Source organism: Nerophis lumbriciformis, linkage group LG35 (assembly GCF_033978685.3).
Source record: "Nerophis lumbriciformis linkage group LG35, RoL_Nlum_v2.1, whole genome shotgun sequence".
Classification (NCBI taxonomy): domain Eukaryota; kingdom Metazoa; phylum Chordata; class Actinopteri; order Syngnathiformes; family Syngnathidae; genus Nerophis; species Nerophis lumbriciformis.
In genome coordinates, this window is record NC_084582.2 from 23,551,654 (window position 1) to 23,572,500 (window position 20,847).

The 20,847-nt window shown below is 38.5% G+C and overlaps 1 protein-coding gene across 1 annotated transcript in view; it reads left to right on the plus strand.

The window, feature by feature from the left end:
* eif2b3 (eukaryotic translation initiation factor 2B, subunit 3 gamma) overlaps positions 1-20,847 on the plus strand; it is a 70,234-nt gene that overhangs the window by 46,647 nt on the left and 2,740 nt on the right. The window contains exons 8-11 of the mRNA XM_061927687.1: positions 1,157-1,347; positions 1,434-1,499; positions 1,618-1,766; positions 5,102-5,205. Coding sequence (XP_061783671.1) covers positions 1,157-1,347; positions 1,434-1,499; positions 1,618-1,766; positions 5,102-5,205 — 510 coding nt within the window. The remainder of the gene's footprint in view (positions 1-1,156; positions 1,348-1,433; positions 1,500-1,617; positions 1,767-5,101; positions 5,206-20,847) is intronic.

Below are 20,847 nucleotides of genomic sequence, written 5' to 3' on the forward strand. Positions count from 1 at the left end.
GGAGCCTATCCCCTGGTGCATGTCTTTGGCGGTGGGAGGAGCCTATCCCCAGGTGCATGTCTTTGGAGGTGGGAGGAAGCCGCAGTACCCGGATCCAAATAATATATTGTGATATATATCGTTATTGCAGGAGGCTGTTATATCAGAGACTATTTCATCCCTACAAGCCTGTTTCGCATGTTTCCCTGCTTTTCAGGGGATTTAATAAATAAAATAAGCGGAGTTTATACTGGGGTAGAGCGGAATATACGTTAGGTCAGGAAAAAACACAGAGGATATTTCATCCCTACAAGCCTGTTTCGAATGTTTCCCTGCTTTTCAGGGGATTTTATAAATAAAAAGCCTGTTTCGCATGTTTCCCTGCTTTACAGGGGATTTTATAAATAAAATAAAATCCCCTGAAGAGCAGGGAAACATGTGAAACAGGCTTTTAGGGATGAAATATCATCTTTGTTTTTTCCTGACCTAACGTATATTCCGCTCTACCCCAGTATTGAGCAATGTATAACGGATAAGCCACAAAAACCTTGACTATATATTTATATGAAGGCCATCAAAACTATGAATGAACACATGAGGAGTTATGTACTTAACAAAAAAAAGGTGAAATAACTGATAACATGTTTTATGTTCTAGTTTCTTCAAAATAGCCACCCTTTGCTCAAATAACTTTTTGCACACTCTTGGCATTCTCTCCATGAGCTTCAGGAGGTAGTCACCTGAAATGGTTTTCACTTCACAGGTGTGCCTTATCAGTGTTGATTAGTGGAATTTCTTGCTTTATCAATGGGGTTGGGACCATCAGTTGTGTTGTGGATGAGAAGGTGTGTCCAAACTTTTGGCCTGTACTGTATATATACGTACACATATATATATATATATTTTTTTTTTCATATTTTTATATTTTGTTCAGACTACCAAGCTTTGCTCTTTTAAGGTTCGATTTCTGTTTCCCTTTTTAATGTAGTCTTCTTAGGTAGCAAACTGATTGTTACTGAATCAATTTAGCTCTCTGCCGTATCGTCTTCTCAACAGAGCCTTCTTAATGTCAAAACAAAGTTGTTATTAATCAAAAATGATTTTATTTATCTATCAATAATCAAGCATGTTTCATAGTATCAGTAATAATGGCTGATTCACCGGCCTCCCTTCCCAGAGCTGCTCATCTCATCACGCGACGATCCTCTCCTCCAGCTGTCTCAGGAGCGCTCTTGCTGGAACGACCATGGCGGCGACATGAGCGAGGCTTACCACGGGGGCAAACTTCGCTGCTACGTTCACATCATGGACCAAGGACTTTGCTACCGCGTCAATACGCTTGCTGCATACATCGAGGCAAACCGCCTGGTGTGTTGCATGTGCTACAATTGTATGCTGAAAGGTCACCCTCTTGATTATTCTCATTCACGGACTGTTTTCTGTCTGCTTGCAAGGCTCCAAAACTTTTGTTTGAAGAGCCAGCAGTCCACGCTTCTGCTGTCATTTCGGAGAGATGTCAGGTTTGTCTCATGTTTCCTGGTCTATTGAGGTTGTGCTAATTGTCCTCAGATGAGTTGATGTTACACTTTGATGACCAGTGAACACCTAGTAATGTTTCTGTGTACTATCATCACTCAGATGGGATCCGACAGCATGATCGGGGCGCTGTGTCAGATAGCGGATAAGACTTCCATAAAGAGGTCCACTATTGGAAGCTCTACCACTATTAAAGAGAAGGTGAAAGTGACCAACTCCATCATCATGCATGGGGTTACCATCGAGGAGGGGTAAGAGTACACGCCTACATGCCCCATTTTGACTGTAATGAAAACACAAATCCACATTGAGAAATAATTCTGCCTTCAAGGCATCTTTATGGTTTAGGCTTTCATTGTAACCTCAAAGTTTGAAAGATTCAGTTGGTACATGCTTACTTTGCTCAATAAGGATTTCAAAATACAATAAGTCCCTTTGTCCCTTTTTTTGCCCAGAGACTAATAATGCCCCCAATTTTTACTTAAAGGGCCCTTTTATGCAAAAGCAACTTTTCTTACCTTTTGGTACCTGCTGTTGTGTATTTGGGATCTGCATAAGTCCTAAAAATGTGAAATCAAATCGCATTGCGGGGATATTTCGAAAACAATCTAGCCTTCCTTTATACATACGGTCCGTTTGGAATTTGCACAGCCTGCAACGTCCTATATGGTATAAATGAGTGTCTTGTAGTCAATAAGCTCCTTCTTTTTCACAATTGTTATTTTAGGGTAGACTAGGTCATACATGCACACCAATCCATGTCTAATACAAAGTAGCCTTTCGTTCCAATTTATAGCTGTCAGAAGACAGATATAAAGTGGCTCGAAAACCATCTGTAAATCATATTCTCTACAAAATTTTGACCAAAGAACCATCATTACATATTATGTAGACCACAAGGAAGTGTTTTAAATGTTGAAAAACAGTCATGCTATTTATTTATCAACCACCTCCAACTACAAAACAATATCAGGGCCAAACTAAAAATAAAAGTTATAATACTAGGTTTAATATAGCCAGAATTATATGGGAGTAATGTTGTGATATTATTAGAAAAAAAGTTGATGTAATTCCTCATCTTATAAACTTAAATGTATACATGCTGACTGTTGTTGTTTATTGTGATAACATTGCTCTTTTTCTTCCTGTAATGTTCCGACAATGATAGTTTGTCCTTGTAATATTACATTGTTTAATAACTTTCAGTTGAATAACTTTTTTTTCCATTGTATTGCTACCTAATTATTGTACTGTAGTCTTCTTACTTTGGTCTTGTAATGTTATGACTCTATCCTTTTTATTTATTTTGAGACGTTTTAAGATATATTGACTCTATTCTGACAACTTTTAACATTTTTTTAAATGAACTTTACAACTTTTGAGTTACATGTACTATAGTTTTTAATGGCTAGATATTTTACAGTTCAATGGTAAGGATTCAAAATGTGTGTGTGTGTGTGTTAAGTCAGCTGCATTGTAAATGGGAGGTGTCACAGGTTTTGTTTTCCACGCTCTGCGGGGTGGAAGAAGCCACAATGTGTCTATTGGTGTGCGACCAGCCAGAGGCCAGCTCCAAACAAACACAGAGCTGCTGAAGTGAAGCACACAACATCCCAATATCTCATCCCACCGCTAATTTACTTGCCCACCCGAGGATCCCACTGGTTATGGAATTTGCAGAACACTATGAAGCCTTGTTACTCCACACAGTCAAATCTGGGCTCTTTAGGATGTAAGGGAGCGAAAATCTGAAAAACACATTGGCCTTAGTGATATAATATTTTTCTGCAAATTCACACTCAGCTTCTTGGAAAGCCAACTTCTCTATATGGTTGAATGTTGCCATTAAGAGTCAAGCTGAAAAAGTCAGATATTTTTTGTCTTTTCTGAATATGTTATTTTTGGCCTCTCCACAGAATTGCAGTTCAGTAGTCTGAAAGATTTCTCATCCCAAACATGCAAGCATGGCAATAGGTTGTATCGTTGATGCTGCACATATTTTACTGATGTCGTATGACACATAGTCACTCACTCAAGCTTTGAGGTGTGCAGCCATTGCTTAGCTGCAATGAGGAAGCACTGTAGAATGAACATGTGGATGAATCAGATCTCAGCCACAAGCTCTGACAGAAGGAGAGTCATCTTGGCCTGCAGTCCGGATCCTTAATGTTCTTATTCAAAGTCTCTTTTCTCTCCACTGAGGCCTCAACGCCATCGCCATCGCCATCGCCATCCTGTCTCTCTTCTTAAAAGCTCTTGAGGAGCCCAGCCACTTGGCAAGGGGACCCTCATCGTGGCCACGTAGGCGCATGCACAAAGGCTTAAAAGAAGGGGAGCGAGAGACACGAGAGGGGAAGAAAGAAGGTGGGCAAAGCAAGCCTGAAGAGAAAATTGCAATTCTTTCCTTTCTTTGGTTGGGTACATAAGAAGGAAGGAGAAAGAGGAAAAGAAAGAGCCAGTATGAGCGGATTAGCAGACCCCGGCCATGTCGCCCAAACCCCTTGCATTTCTGCTGCCTTTGTTTGGAGCTGACCACAGCTTGTTGACAAAGTGTTTGGGAAGGGGGATAGTCGGGGTCAACTTTACAGGGGGGTTGCAACAGGAGGTGGGGGTTGATATGGGGTGGTCACGGCAAGGAGGAGCCCTGGTGTTAGTAATTAGTGGTGTTTCAGCTTCTTTGGTGGTCTCTCGCTCGCTAATGTTACAAAACTGGGATTCTTGTAACCTCCCATCACCAAATAGCAGCACCATCTCTGTGGCAGTCATTTCAACACACACCATCTTTCCTGGCTTTAACACCTGAATAGAAGGGGCCAATACAAACCTGTGTGTTTGGCAGCTACACAGTGTGTGTGCGTCACTGCCCGGGCAAGACCAACATGTGTTCACCACACACGGCCTCCATGTTCAGTCAACACAAGACTGTCTGTGTGTCCTCCCCAAAAAATGTTATGGCCATGGTTTGGCTGAACGCCAACATGCACAGCGGGTTGGCAGCACCACCTCAGGTGAGACTTTACCACCAAGCCAACAATGTTCTTGAGTATATATGCTAATGTCATGTCATTAGTCTCAGTGGGGATATTTGTCCTGATAGTTTGGTCCTGCGTGGCACTACATCAGTAGCTGTGGTTCCACTGGGCTGCTCCCAGTATAATGCTGTATATGTATACATTTCTTTGTGGAACTAACAAAATGTAAACTGCAGGCAGCTTTACAGCAAAGCTGGAAACTAATGTGTTATGACACAACTTTTACAACAGTGATCGTTTACTTAGTGCATGCTCACACGTAGAAATTTGTAGCAGGCTTCAACAGTTGGAATAGGTGGGCCATGGCTGGGTACATTTGCTTATGCATAAACACACACTGAAGTACCCAACCAAGGTGTGTGGTATAATTCATGTGATTGCTCCTCCTGCCAAGCTCTTGACTATAATATTCACCGTGTGCAATAAAAATGACTTGCTGATTCGTGGATGCAAGCGTACCCTTCCTCAACCATACCTGTGTTTAGTGCTATTTATGTCTCTCAAGATGTTATAGTTAAGAATGTGATACAATTGTGTTGAATATTGGTTCTCAGGTGCAACATCCAGGGCAGCGTGATCTGCAGCAATGCTGTCATTAGCCGAGGATCGGACCTCAAATACTGTCTGGTGGGAAGCGGACAGCAGATTGAAGCCGAGGGTGAGCTCAGTGAATGCAGCAACACACACAACATGTGCATTCGCCTGCTAAATGTGAATAAAGAATAGTTTTAGAAATGGGCAAAGTTACAGAATAATAGCATTCAAAGTAAGAGCTTTGACCCCTTAAGAAAAATAGTCATGCATGTGTGAGGTGTCTGGTCTTTCTTTATTTTAAGTCTGTATGATCAAGAGATTTGACGTTTTTTGTATTTCTTTAATCCTCTTGTACCCAAAGCTATATGGAGTATAAGTGTGTGTGCATGTGTGTGTGCCCGCACAAATGTGTGTGTGTGTCACATTGATGGAGAGGTTAGAGAGCAGGCCAGAACAGGACCACCCGGAATTCAACAGCAGCACCTTCCAGCCACGTCCAGGACACATATTGGCGTTTAGAGGCAAACTCAGACCACCTAATTGAGTGAACAATACCGCTCTAAAATCATTCTTTATTTACATTACTAACTATAATGGAGATATTCCTCTTCTAAATGGGCCAACTACAGTCCACGCTTAATAATAATATTGTCATCTTTGCTTTACATAGCAGATGCTACCATTTTGTCCTACATTTTAGATGTTTCCTATATACCTAACCTTTTGGAACTTTTTATGTGCATGTCTTGCTTTATTTGAGACTATAAAGGTTTGTTACCCATTGGGTTTTTTTAGTAGATCTGCAGAGTGTAACAAATCAGACATTGTGTGTTTTGGCGAAGTTGTGACTACTGGCTGCTCACTTCTTGCTAACTTGATATCATCCGACACTAGAAATCCGCAGGCAGAATTGTAGTGTGTAAGCTGTGCAGGCCAAAATTCTGTCACACAAAGACAAATCTTCTTCTTTTGACTCTCTAAATGGCTGAAAGTCTTGGTTTGATTGATTTTTTTTTTTTTGTTACAACAAGACGGAGGCAGCAGTGTAACATTATTATTTACACTCATTTTTCAGCAAAGACTGGCTAAAAACTGCGGAATCGTTAGATAATAAAAATAAGAGGTGGGTGGAAGGTAAGAGGGAATGAAGGATGGATGGGAAGTTAGTCTATCAATCAATGAATTGATTGAATTTTCTAGCATGCACACATCGCACTGTATGGAATGGCCTCAATCTCGTTACCTTGCGTAATGACAATAAAGCTGATTCTGATTCTGATTCTGAATCAACTTTTATTTATAAAGCCCTTAATCACAAGTGTCTCAAAGGGCTTCACAAACCTCAACGACATCCTCGCATCTGAACCCACATCCGGGCAAGATAAAAACTCAACTCAATGGGAACAATGAGAAACCTTAGGAGGGACCGTAGATATGGGGACCCCCAAGCCCTGGGTGACCGAGTGCAATGAATGCCAAGTCGCTACGGCTCATAATGTGAGAGTCCAGTCCATAGGGACCCTTGCATGTAGACAAGTCCCCACTTGGAACAGCTAGCGCTTCCTCCATGGAAACTGATCCGTGGCCAACTGATAACCTCTCCATGCAGGAGAGGGGGACAGAGCAGAAAAGAGATGGCAGATCAACTGGTGTAAAAGGGGGTCTATTTAAAGGCTAGAGTATACAAATGACTTTTGAGATGGGACTTAAATACTTTTACCTGGGTATCATCTCTAACTGTTACTGCTAGAACGTTCCAGAGTACTGGAGCCCCAATAGAAAGCCCTCTAGAGCCCGCAGACTTTTTTTGGGCTCTGGGAATCACTAATAAGAGTTCTTAGAACGCAGATTTCTGGCTGGGACATATGGTACAATGCAATCAGCAAGATAGGATGGAACTAGACCCTGGGTCGTAGATAATACCCGGAATCTTTACCAAGTCACTTTCTGTCATTGTTTGTTGTCACGTGTTGAGGTGGTATTATTAAATAAGTGTATAATTGTTTGGTTGTCAAATGTTAAGGTGGTATTATTAAATAGGTGAATAATTGTTTTGTTGTCAAATGTTACGGTTGTATTATTAAATACGTGTAAAATTGTTTGGTTGTCAAATGTTAAGGTGGTATTATTAAATAAGTGTAGAATAGTTTGTTGTAAAATGTTATGGTGGTATTAAATAAGTGTATAATTGTTTTGTTAAATGTTAAGGTGGTATTATCAAATAAGTGTATAATTGGTTTGTTGTCAAATGTTAAGGTGGTATTATTAAATAAGTGTATAATTGTTTTTTTGTCAAATGCTAAGGTGGTATTATTAAATCAGTGTATATATGTTTTGTTGTCAAATGTTAAGGTGGTATTATTAAATAGGTGAATAATTGTTTTGTTGTCAAATGTTAAGGTGATTTTATTAAGTGAATAATTGTTTGCTTGTCAAATGTTAAGGTAGTATTATTAAATAAGTGTATAATTGTTTTGTTGAAATGTATAACTGTTTTGTTGTCAAATATTAAGGTGGTATTAAATAAGTTTATAATTGTTTTGTTGTCAAATGTTTAGGTGGTAATATTAAAAGGTGTATAATTGTTTGGTTTTCAAATGTTAAGGTGGTATTACTAAATAAGTGTATAATTGTTTTGTTATCAATTGTTAAGGTGGTATTATTAAATAGGTGAATAATTGTTTTGTTGTCAAATGTTAAGGTGGTTTTATTAAGTGAATAATTGTTTGGTTGTCAAATGTTAAATAGGTATATAATTGTTTTGTTGTCAAATATTAAGGTGGTATTATTAAATAAGTGTATAATTTTTTGGTTGCCAAATGTTAAGGTGGTATTATTAAATAAGTGTATACCGTATTTGTTTTGTTAAATGTTAAGGTGGTATTATTAAATAAGTGTATAGTTGTTTTTATTGTCAAATGCTAAGGTGGTATTATTAAATAAGTGTATATGTGTTTTGTTGTCAAATGTTAAGGTGGTATTATTAAATAGGTGAATAATTGTTTTGTTGTCAAATGTTAAGGTGGTTTTATTAAGTGAATAATTGTTTGCTTGTCAAATGTTAAGGTGGTATTATTAAATAAGTTTATAATTGTTTTGTTGTCAAATGTTTAGGTGGTATTATTAAAAGGTGTATAATTGTTTGGTTTTTGAATGTTATGGTTGTATTACTAAATAAGTGTATAATTGTTTTGTTGTCAAATGTTAAGGTTGTATTACTAAATAAGTGTATAATTGTTTTGTTGTCAAATGTTAAGGTGTTATTATTAAATAAATGTATAATTGTTTTGTTGTCAAATGTTAATAAGTGTATATATATGTTTATATATATGTTTAGCGGTCTTACATATATGTTTTGTTGTCAAATGTTAAGGTGGTATTAATAAATAAATGTACAATTGTTTTGTTGTCAAATGTTAAGGTGGTATTATTAAATCGGTGAATACTTGTTTTGTTGTCAAATGTTAAGGTGGTTTTATTAAGTGAATAATTGTTTTGTTGTCAAATGTTAAGGTGGTATTATTCAATAAGTGTATAATTGTTTGGTTGTCAAATATTAAGTGGGTATTATTAAATAGGTGTATAATTGTTTTGTTGTCAAATGTTAAGGTGGTATTATTAAATAAGTGTATAATTGTTTGGTTGTCAAATGTTAAGGTGGTATTATTAAATAAGTGTATAATTGTTTTGTTAAATGTTTAGGTGGTATTATCAAATACGTGTGTAATTGTTTTGTTGTCAAATGTTAAGGTGTTATTATTAAATAAATGGATAATTGTTTGGTTGTCAAATGTTGAGGTGGTATTATTAAATAAGTGTCTAATTGTTTGGTTGTCAAATGTTTTGAGTGTTATCCTTAAACAAGTGTCTGTGTCTAGCAGGACCGATAATCAACATTTATGTTTTCTTGCAAACATTTGCTCGACATCCATTGTTTAATTTAATTTAGACATGCCTCCAGGTGATTGATTAATGTCATTTAGACACGCCTCCATGTAATTGTTTAACTTCATTTAGACACGCCTCCATGTAATTGTTTAACTTCATTTAGACACGCCTCCATGTAATTGTTTAATTTCATTTAGACACGCCTCCAGGTGATTGTTTAACTTAATTTAGACACGCCTCCAGGTGACTGTTTAATTTCATTTAGACACGCCTCCACTCCACGTGGTTGTTTAATTTAATTTAAACACGCCTCCAGGTGATTGTTTAACTTCATTTAGATACGCCTCCAGGTGATTGTTTAATTTCATGTAGACACACCTCCAAGTATTTGTTTAATGTCATTTAGACACGCCTCCAGTTGATTATTTAACTTCATTTAGATACGCCTCCAGGTGATTGTTTAACTTCATTTAGACACGCCTCCAGTTGATTGTTTAACTTCATTTAGACACGCCTCCAGGTGATTGTTTAACTTCATTTAGATACGCCTCCAGGTGATTGTTTAACTTCATTTAGACACGCCTCCAGTTGATTATTTAACTTAATTTAGACACGCCTCCAGGTAAATGTTTAACTTCATTTAGACACGCCTCCAGGTGATTATTTAATATCACTTAGATACGCTTCCAGGTGATTGTTTAACTTTATTTAGACATGCCTCCAGGTGATTGTTTAACTTCATTTAGACACGCCTCCAGGTGATTGTTTAATGTCATTTAGACACGCCTCCAGGTGATTGTTTAATGTCATTTAGACACGCCTCCAGTTGATTGTTTAACTTCATTTAGATACGCCTCCAGGTGATTGTTTAACTTAATTTAGACACGCCTCCAGGTAAATGTTTAACTTCATTTAGACACGCCTCCAGGTGATTATTTAATATCACTTAGATACGCTTCCAGGTGATTGTTTAACTTTATTTAGACATGCCTCCAGGTGATTGTTTAACTTCATTTAGACACGCCTCCAGGTGATTGTTTAATGTCATTTAGACACGCCTCCAGGTGATTGTTTAATGTCATTTAGACACGCCTCCAGTTGATTGTTTAACTTCATTTAGATACGCCTCCAGGTGATTGTTTAACTTCATTTAGCCACACCTCCAGTTGATTGTTTAACTTCATTTAGATACGCCTCCAGGTGATTGTTTAACTTCATTTAGACACGCCTCCAGGTGATTGTTTAATGTCATTTAGACACGCCTCCAGTTGATTGTTTAACTTAATTTAGATACGCCTCCAGGTGATTGTTTAACTTCATTTAGACACACCTCCAGTTGATTGTTTAACTTCATTTAGATACGCCTCCAGGTGATTAACTTCATTTAGACACGCCTCCAGGTGATTGTTTAATGTCATTTAGATACGCCTCCAGGTGATTGTTTAATGTCATTTAGACACGCCTCCAGGTGATTGTTTAACTTCATTTAGACACGCCTCCAGGTGATTGTTTAATTTCATTTAGACATGCCTCCAGGTGATTGTTTAACTTAATTTAGACACGCCTCCAGGTGATTGTTTAATTTCATTTAGACACACCTCCAGGTAAATGTTTAACTTCATTTAGACACGCCTCCAGGTGATTGTTTAATTTCATTTAGACACGCCTCCAGGTGATTGTTTGATTTCATTTAGACACACCTCCAGGTAAATGTTTAACTTCATTTAGACACGCCTCCAGGTGATTATTTAATATCACTTAGATACGCTTCCAGGTGATTGTTTAACTTCATTTAGACACGCCTCCAGGTGATTGTTTAACTTCATTTAGACACGCCTCCAAGTGATTGTTTAATGTCATTTAGACACGCCTCCAAGTGATTGTTTAATGTCATTTAGACACGCCTCCAGGTGATTGTTTAACTTCATTTAGACACGCCTGCAGGTGATTGTTTAATGTCATTTAGACACGCCTCCACTCCATGTGGTTGTTTAATTTCATTTAAACACGCCTCCAGGTGATTGTTTAATGTCATTTAGACACGCCTCCAGGTGATTGTTTAACTTCATTTAGACACGCCTCCAGGTGATTGTTTAACTTCATTTAGACACGCCTCCAGGTGATTGTTTAACTTCATTTAGACACGCTTCTAGGTGATTGTTTAATTTCATTTGGACACGCCTCCAGGTGATTGTTTAATTTAATTTAGACACGCCTCCAGGTGATTGTTTAATGTAATTTAGACACGCCTCCAGGTGATTGTTTAATTTCATGTAGACACACCTCCAGGTAATTGTTTAATGTCATTTAGACACGCCTCCAGGTGATTGTTTAATTTCATTTAGATACGCCTCCAGGTGATTGTTTAATGTCATTTAGACACGCCTCCAGGTGATTGTTTAATTTAATTTAGACACGCCTCCAGGTGATTGTTTAATGTAATTTAGACACGCCTCCAGGTGATTGCTTAATTTCATGTAGACACACCTCCAGGTAATTGTTTAATGTCATTTAGACACGCCTCCAGGTGATTGTTTAATTTCATTTAGATACGCCTCCAGGTGATTGTTTAATGTCATTTAGACACGCCTCCAGGTGATTGTTTAATGTCATTTAGACACGCCTCCAGGTGATTGTTTAACTTCATTTGGACACGCCTCCAGGTGATTGTTTAACTTCATTTAGACACGCCTCCAGGTGATTGTTTAACTTCATTTAGACACGCTTCCAGGTGATTGTTTAATTTAATTTAGATACGCCTCCAGGTGATTGTTTAACTTCATTTAGACACGCTTCCAGGTGATTGTTTAATTTCATTTAGACACGCCTCCAGTTGATTGTTTAACTTCATTTAGACACACCTCCAGGTGATTGTTTAACTTCATTTAGACACGCTTCCAGGTGATTGTTTAATTTCATTTAGACACGCCTCCAGTTGATTGTTTAACTTCATTTAGACACGCCTCCAGTTGATTGTTTAACTTCATTTAGACACACCTCCAGGTATTTGTTTAATGTCATTTAGACACGCCTCCAGGTGATTGTTTAATTTCATTTAGACATGCCTCTAGGTGATTGTTTAATTTAATTTAGATACGCCTCCAGGTGATTGTTTAATGTCATTTAGACACGCCTCCAGTTGATTGTTTAACTTCATTTAGATACGCCTCCAGGTGATTGTTTAACTTCATTTAGACACGCCTCCAGGTGATTGTTTAACTTCATTTAGATACGCCTCCAGGTGATTGTTTAACTTCATTTAGACACGCCTCCAGGTGATTGTTTAATGTCATTTAGACACGCCTCCAGGTGATTGTTTGATTTAGATACGCCTCCAGGTGATTGTTTAATGTCATTTAGACACGCCTCCAGGTGATTGTTTAATGTCATTTAGACACGCCTCCAGGCGATTGTTTGATTTAGATACGCCTCCAGGTGATTGTTTAATGTCATTTAGACACGCCTCCAGGTGATTGTTTAACTTAATTTAGATACGCCTCCAGGTGATTGTTTTTACTTCATTTAGACACGCCTCCAGGTGATTGTTTAATGTCATTTAGACACGCCTCCAGTTGATTGTTTAACTTCATTTAGATACGCCTCCAGGTGATTGTTTAACTTCATTTAGACACACCTCCAGTTGATTGTTTAACTTCATTTAGACACGCCTCCAGGTGATTGTTTAATGTCATTTAGACACGCCTCCAGGTGATTGTTTAATTTCATTTAGACATGCCTCCAGGTGATTGTTTAACTTAATTTAGACACGCCTCCAGGTGATTGTTTAATTTCATTTAGACACGCTTCCAGGTGATTGTTTAATTTCATTTAGACACGCCTCCAGGTGATTGTTTAACTTCATTTAGACACGCCTCCAGGTGATTGTTTAATGTCATTTAGACACGCCTCCAGGTGATTGTTTAATTTCATTTAGACATGCCTCCAGGTGATTGTTTAACTTAATTTAGACACGCCTCCAGGTGATTGTTTAATTTCATTTAGACACGCTTCCAGGTGATTGTTTAATTTCATTTAGACACGCCTCCAGGTGATTGTTTAACTTCATTTAGACACGCCTCCAGGTGATTGTTTAACTTCATTTAGACACGCTTCCAGGTGATTGTTTAATTTCATTTAGACACGCCTCCAGGTGATTGTTTAATGTAATTTAGACACGCCTCCAGGTGATTGTTTAATTTAATTTAGACACGCCTCCAGGTGATTGTTTAATTTAATTTAGATACGCCTCCAGGTGATTGTTTAATTTAATTTAGACACGCCTCCAGGTGATTGTTTAATTTCATTTAGACACACCTCCAGGTGATTGTTTAATTTAATTTAGATACGCCTCCAGGTGATTGTTTAATTTAATTTAGACACACCTCCAGGTGATTGTTTAATTTCATTTAGACACGCCTCCAGGTGATTGTTTAATTTAATTTAGATACGCCTCCAGGTGATTGTTTAATGTCATTTAGACATGCCTCCAGGTGATTGTTTAATTTAATTTAGACACGCCTCCAGGTGATTGTTTAATTTAATTTAGACACGCCTCCAGGTGATTGTTTAATGTCATTTAGACACGCCTCCAGGTGATTGTTTAACTTCATTTAGACACGCCTCCAGGTGATTGTTTAATTGCATGTCGACACAACTCCAGGTGATTGTTGAATTTCATTTAGACACGCCTCCAGGTGATTGTTTAATGTCATTTAGACACGCCTCCAGGTGATTGTTTAACTTCATTTAGACACGCTTCCAGGTGATTGTTGAATTTCATTTAGACACGCCTCCAGGTGATTGTTTAATTTAATTTAGATACGCCTCCAGGTGATTGTTTAATTTAATTTAGACACGCCTCCAGGTGATTGTTTAACTTCATTTAGACACGCCTCCAGGTGATTGTTTAATTGCATGTAGACACACCTCCAGGTGATTGTTTAATTTCATTTAGACACGCCTCCAGGTGATTGTTTAATGTCATTTAGACACGCCTCCAGGTGATTGTTTGACTTCATTTAGACACGCCTCCAGGTGATTGTTTAATTGCTTGTCGACACACCTCCAGGTGATTGTTTAATTGCATGTCGACACACCTCCAGGTGATTGTTTAATGTCATTTAGACACGCCTCCAGGTGATTGTTTAATTTCATTTAGACATGCCTCCAGGTGATTGTTTAACTTAATTTAGACACGCCTCCAGGTGATTGTTTAATGTCATTTAGACACGCCTCAAGGTGATTGTTTAACTTCATTTAAACACACTTCCAGGTGATTGTTTAATTTCATTTAGACACGCCTCCAGGTGATTGTTTAATGTCATTTAGACACGCCTCCAGGTGATTGTTTGATTTCATTTAGACACGCCTCCAGGTGATTGTTTAATTTAATTTAGATACGCCTACAGGTGATTGTTTAACTTCATTTAGACACGCCTCCAGGTGATTGTTTAATTGCATGTCGACACACCTCCAGGTGATTGTTTAATTGCATGTCGACACACATCCAGGTGATTGTTTGATTTCATTTAGACACGCCTCCAGGTGATTGTTTAATATCTTTTAGACACGCCTCCACTCCACGTGATTGTTTAATTTCATTTAGACACGCCTCCAGGTGATTGTTTAATTTAATTTAGATACGCCTCCAGGTGATTGTTTAACTTCATTTAGACACACCTCCAGGTGATTGTTTAATTGCATGTCGACACACATCCAGGTGATTGTTTGATTTCATTTAGACACGCCTCCAGGTGATTGTTTAATATCTTTTAGACACGCCTCCACTCCACGTGATTGTTTAATTTCATTTAGACACGCCTCCAGGTGATTACAATCAGGTGTGTTGGTCAGCTTTAGGGGCATGTAGAGTTGGGTGTCATCATCATAACAGTGAAAGCTAATAGGTATGATGTCACCTCGCGGCAGCATGTAGATTCTTAAGAGTGCAGGGCCAAGAACTCTCCAAGTTACCCTAACATAGTCTGAGGTCACATTGTTATGGCAGACACACTGCATCCTGTCCGTAAGATAGGAGTTAAACCAAGACAAGGCTAAGTCTGACATACCAATATATGATTTGATAGGTGCTAATAGATTGTTATGATCCACCATATCACAAGCAGCGCTGTAACCAGGTATAGAAGAAGGATGACAGGTCGCAAGGAAGGGCAATATAAAGAATTTGTGGTGAACCGAAATGAAAAAGTTTGGGTTCCAAGTGATTAAACTGGACATATTTCGACATTACAGATCTCTCTTGTCAGATATATAAAGTACATGTTGTCTTCACTCCACTCCTGCTTCCTGCTTATGTAATCACAAGTCTAGTATTGTTTGGGAAGAAGAAATGAAGGTAGGGAGGGCAAAATTGAGCAGTCTGTAGAGGACAGAATAAAGGAAGGAAGGTCAGTAGAACAGAAGAAGAGAAGGGGGGCAGCTTGTAAGGAAAGAAAATAGGACAGGAAGTAGAGTGTAAGGGTAGTGGGAAGTTCAATGCTTTGTGTTCAAGGGTAAGATCTAGAAATGAACAGAAGGAAAGAAAAAGGAATGGCGTGAAGGCGGAAGAGAAGAGATGGGAGGAGGATGTAAATATGAGCAGAATGTTATGTCTGAAGGAGATTGAATGCTAAGTTGTTAGCAGAAGAAGAGGGAATGATAGGAAGACAGGATGGTAGGTTCCTTGGTGAAGAGAAGAAAAGGCCAATATAGTGGTAAGAATTTAAGAATAGTATGTGATGGGTGGAAAAGAAAGAAGGACTAGCGTTTGGAGGAAAGGAAGGAAGATAAAAACAAAGCAGGGAAGTAGAATGAAGGAAGCACAATAACAAGTAAATAGAGACTGTAGTAAAAAGGAAAGGAAAGAAAGACAACAGGACCAAGAAAGGAGGAGATATAGCAGTAGTCAACTACTTTGCTGCAACCTGCAGTTTTCTTTAGGCCTGGGCCCATAATCAGTATGGCAATTAATCAAATGAACTTGATGAAGTGTTCACTCTGTGCATCGCTCCTTTGTTCAATAGCAGAATGAAATGAATCCTGTTGTGGTTTATCTACAACCTTTGTCTTTGTCACTGAAGGTGACTTCCAACAGCATCGCTAGTCAGGACTCGCCAGTGAGAAGCTCAGAAAGGTAACACAAATGAGAAAGAAAACATTCCCAAATGCCATCTTCAAACCGAATGAACAAGATCAGCTCATTAACACGGATGAAGGAGCCAGTTGCCTACTTTTTTGAAAGAAATGGCCAAAAAAACCCACCTCAGTCTTTCCAGCTGGGTAAAAAAATGCAATTCAAGATGTTCAATATTTGCTAAATATAAAGAAAAAAGGTGATTACGTGGAAAGGGTTACTTGCATTATTCTTATAACATTAGTGCTTAATTTGGTCTCAAAATAATGCTGGCAATAATATCGTTTATGGGCAATAATTTGTAGGGCAATGTACCGTCCTGCAAAATGTATGAACATCTAAGACCTAGTTGGCTGTCTAAAGAAGAACAAAGTATTCCATGTTGGAACAAGGCTGTAACATAACTTAACGAAGAACAACGTATTCCATTGTGGAACAAGGCTGTAACAACAAACTGTGGAAAAAGTGAAGCGCTGTGAATACTTTCTGGATGCACTTCATACCAGTAGTTGAGTCATATCCACATTATAGTAGAACCCTGCATAAACCGCTTACTACAACACTAGCGTGAAAACAGGAGTTCAGGACATTCAGAGATGACCCCACACCTTCAAAATAGACATGAATAAGTGATTGATTGGTGATCAGTATAATGTAGCAGTACTGTCAATGTGTGGAATACATCTTCTAATACTAACATGAACTATCTCCTGCTGTGAGGAGGGTAGGACCACACACACACACACTGTTATTAGTGCATACACACACCACACTTACACACACTGTTGATATTAGTGCAGACACACACTGTAGATATTAGTGCACACACACACACACACACACACTGTTGATATTAGTGCATACACACTGTTGATATTGGTGCATACACACACACATACGCACTGTTGATATTAGTGCATACACACACATACACACTGTTGATATGAGTGCATACACACACACACACACACACTGTTGATAGGAGTGCATACACTCTTTTGATATTAGTGCATACACACTGTTGATATGAGTGCATACACACTGTTGATATGAGTGCAGACACACTGTTGGAATGAGTGCATACACACACACACACACACACACACACTCACACACACACACACACACTGTTGATATGAGTGCATACACACACACACACACACTGTTGATATGAGTGCATACACACACACACACACACACACACTGTTGATATGAGTGCATACACACTGTACCTCTGTGCTTTGAAAACATATGCAGACTACAGTGGGTGGTTTTCCACAACTGTGTCTTAATCGGTGTGTGTGTTCTCCTCAGGTGCAAAAGGCAACCATACAGATACAAATAAAACACCACACTGATTTGGCTAGAGGAAGACCAAAGTAGAAAGACAGTAATCCGATATGGGAAGTGAAGGATGCTAATATGCAAATCCAAGATGTTTACTGACAAGTCCGTCCAATCCATTTCACAACCTCTGTATTCCTCGCCCCATTTGTCTTCTCATCCACTCAGCCCAGGAAAAACGCCTTTGTGAACAGATTCCTTCACAGCAAAAGTGAACGGAACATTATTCTCTTGACTTTGGATGGCTCCAGATGTTGGGGCTTGGAAGGATCATCTGTTGCCTTTGTGAGGTTCAGGTAGCAGGCAGCAGTCTTCCCATTCTGAAGTCCATGTCTTCTACATTTACACTCAGCTTATTTGCCTCTTAACTCAAAACACTTACATACCCTGTTTCCATATGAGTTGGGAAATTGTGTTGGATGTAAATATAAACGGAATACAATGATTTGCAAATCATTTTCAACCCATATTCAATTGAGTGCACTACAAAAACAAGATATTTGATGTTCAAACTCATAAACTTTATTTTTTTTTTGCAAATAATAATTAACTTAAAATTTAATGGCTGCAACACGTGCCAAAGTAGTTGGGAAAGGGCATGTTCACCACTGTGTTACATGGCCTTTCCTTTTAACAACACTCAGTAAACGTTTGGGAACTGAGGAAACACATTTTTTAAGCTTCTCAGGTGGAATTCTTTCCCATTCTTGCTTGATGTACAGCTTAAGTTGTTCAACAGTCCGGGGGTCTCCGTTGTGGTATTTTAGGCTTCATAATGCGCCACACATTTTCAATGGGAGACAGGTCTGGACTACAGGCAAGCCAGTCTAGTACCCGCACTCTTTTAGCCACGTTGATGTAACACGTGGCTTGGCATTGTCTTGCTGAAATAAGCAGGGGCGTCCATGGTAACGTTGCTTGGATGGCTACATATGTTGCTCCAAAACCTGTATGTACCTTTCAGCATTAATGGCGCCTTCACAGATGTGTAAGTTACCAATGTCTTGTGCACTAATACATCCCCATACCATCACAGATGCTGGCTTTTCAACTTTGCGCCTATAACAATCCGGATGGTTCTTTCCCTCTTTGGTCCGGAGGACACGACGTCCACAGTTTCCAAAAACAATTTGAAATGTGGACTCGTCAGACCACAGAACACTTTTCCACTTTGTATCAGTCCATCTTAGATGAGCTCAGGCCCAGCGAAGCCGACGGTGTTTCTGGGTTGATAAACGGTTTTCGCCTTGCATAGGAGAGTTTTAACTTGCACTAACAGATGTAGTGATCAACTGTAGTTACTGACAGTGGGTTTCTGAAGTGTTCCTGAGCCCATGTGGTGATATCCTTTACACACTGATGTCGCTTGTTGATGCAGTACAGCCTGAGGGATTGAAGGTCACGGGCTTAGCTGCTTAGGTGCAGTGATTTATCCAGATTCTCTGAACCCTTTGATGATATTACGGACCGTAGATGGTGAAATCCCTAAATTCCTTGCAATAGCTGGTTGAGAAAGGTTTTTCTTAAACTGTTCAACAATTTGCTCATGCATTTGTTGACAAAGTGGTGACCCTCGCCCCATCCTTGTTTGTAAAAGACTGAGCATTTCATGGAAGCTGTTTTTATATCCAATCATGGCACCCACCTTTTCCCAATTTGCCTGTTCACCTGTGGGATGTTCCAAATAAGTGTTTGATGAGCATTCCTCAACTTTATCAGTATTTATTGCCACCTTTCCCAACTTCTTTGTCACGTGTTGCTGGCATCTAATTCTAAAGTTAATGATTATTTGCAAAAAAAAAAAAAAGTTTATCAGTTTGAACATCAAATATGTTGCCTTTGTAGCATATTCAACTGAATATGGGTTGAAAATGATTTGCAAATCATTGTATTCCGTTTATATTTACATCTAACACAATTTCCCAACTCATATGGAAACAGGGTTTGTAGACCTCTGCTATGGAAATCCATTTAATTGCTGCTTGCCTAGGGCTGTATCACAATATATTTGTTTTTTATTTGTCGATATCGATAATAATTGATATTTTGTATGACCTCTGGAAAATATGGACCAGGAAAAAATATATTAAATGTAAACATTTTTATTCCAAATGGAACCTTCCTTAATGATAATCTCTCAGCATTCAAGGCCAAAAGGAAAGGAAATGTCAACAAAAGCATGGAAAACACTCACACAATCAAAGTAAAAGCCACAATCTAAAATCACAACAAACACTAATCAATAACCTGTTCAATGAAGGTGCAAAAATTAGGACTGGGTAAGAAATGCTTAATAAAGTGTAACAAAGTAGTGCAAAAGTGTGAGAATGTAAACAGAGAAACCTGAGAAGAGCAGTTACGTGGGTCTGTGTAACATTGATTTGGTCTGTTATTATTATTATTGAATTTATGTTAGGCAGTATTTCAACATTATTGGACCAAGTTATCATTTTAAAGTCGCACATTTGTTATTTATGATATTTATACAGTCCTGCACATTAGTTCCTACCTGTTGTTTCCATACATCTGAATAGGGAACGGACGAGGGTTGAAAAGAAAAAATGACAGTCCATTTGAAAAATAAAAATGCCATAATGTTGAGGTGATACTGTTACGTGATTTGGCTGTTTAGCGTGTCTTCACATTGCTCGCTGATCAGACCAGACCACTCGTGCCTTTGTTCGTGCAACCAACCATTCTTTCCGGTTTCTTCAGACCAAAATATATATATATATATATATATATATATATATATATACGTGTGTATCGGACATTTTCTAACGCATTTTTTATTGATCTTGATTACGTTTCTAATGTGATATATATTGATATCGGCCCACCCCTATGCTTGCACCTCCTCCCAAAACATCACCATTTTATCATGAACCATGCCTTTTAAAAAGAAACAACACACCTTTAGATAAGAAAAATGGAATAAAAACAATACAATGGAATATACTACTGACAACTACAGTAGTTGTATGAAGTAATGTAGCAATAATGTACTTGGAGAGTAGAATGTACTACTGACAACTGCAATAGTTGTATGAAGCAATGCAGCGCTCGAATGTAACCGCGGCAACCACGACAAGTGCTGCGACCACCCTCGTCATTTGCAGTAATACCCAAAAAATTGACCAACATTTGCGGCAAAAAGAACATGCCGTGACTGCACTTGACTTTTTACTTGTTAATGTACGAGGAATGTAACGGTATAATGATAATGTGCGATAATTCCCGACGGTTAGTAATACCGTAACATTTTTTAATTACAGAAAAACCGTCTTTTATTAATGCATTTCTGGCAACACGAAGTCAGGCGCATGCGCACTAGCGTCGTTTGGCTTGATAATCATGGCGGACCAACAACACAGACTTTGCTGCGGAGATTTCCCCTCGAAT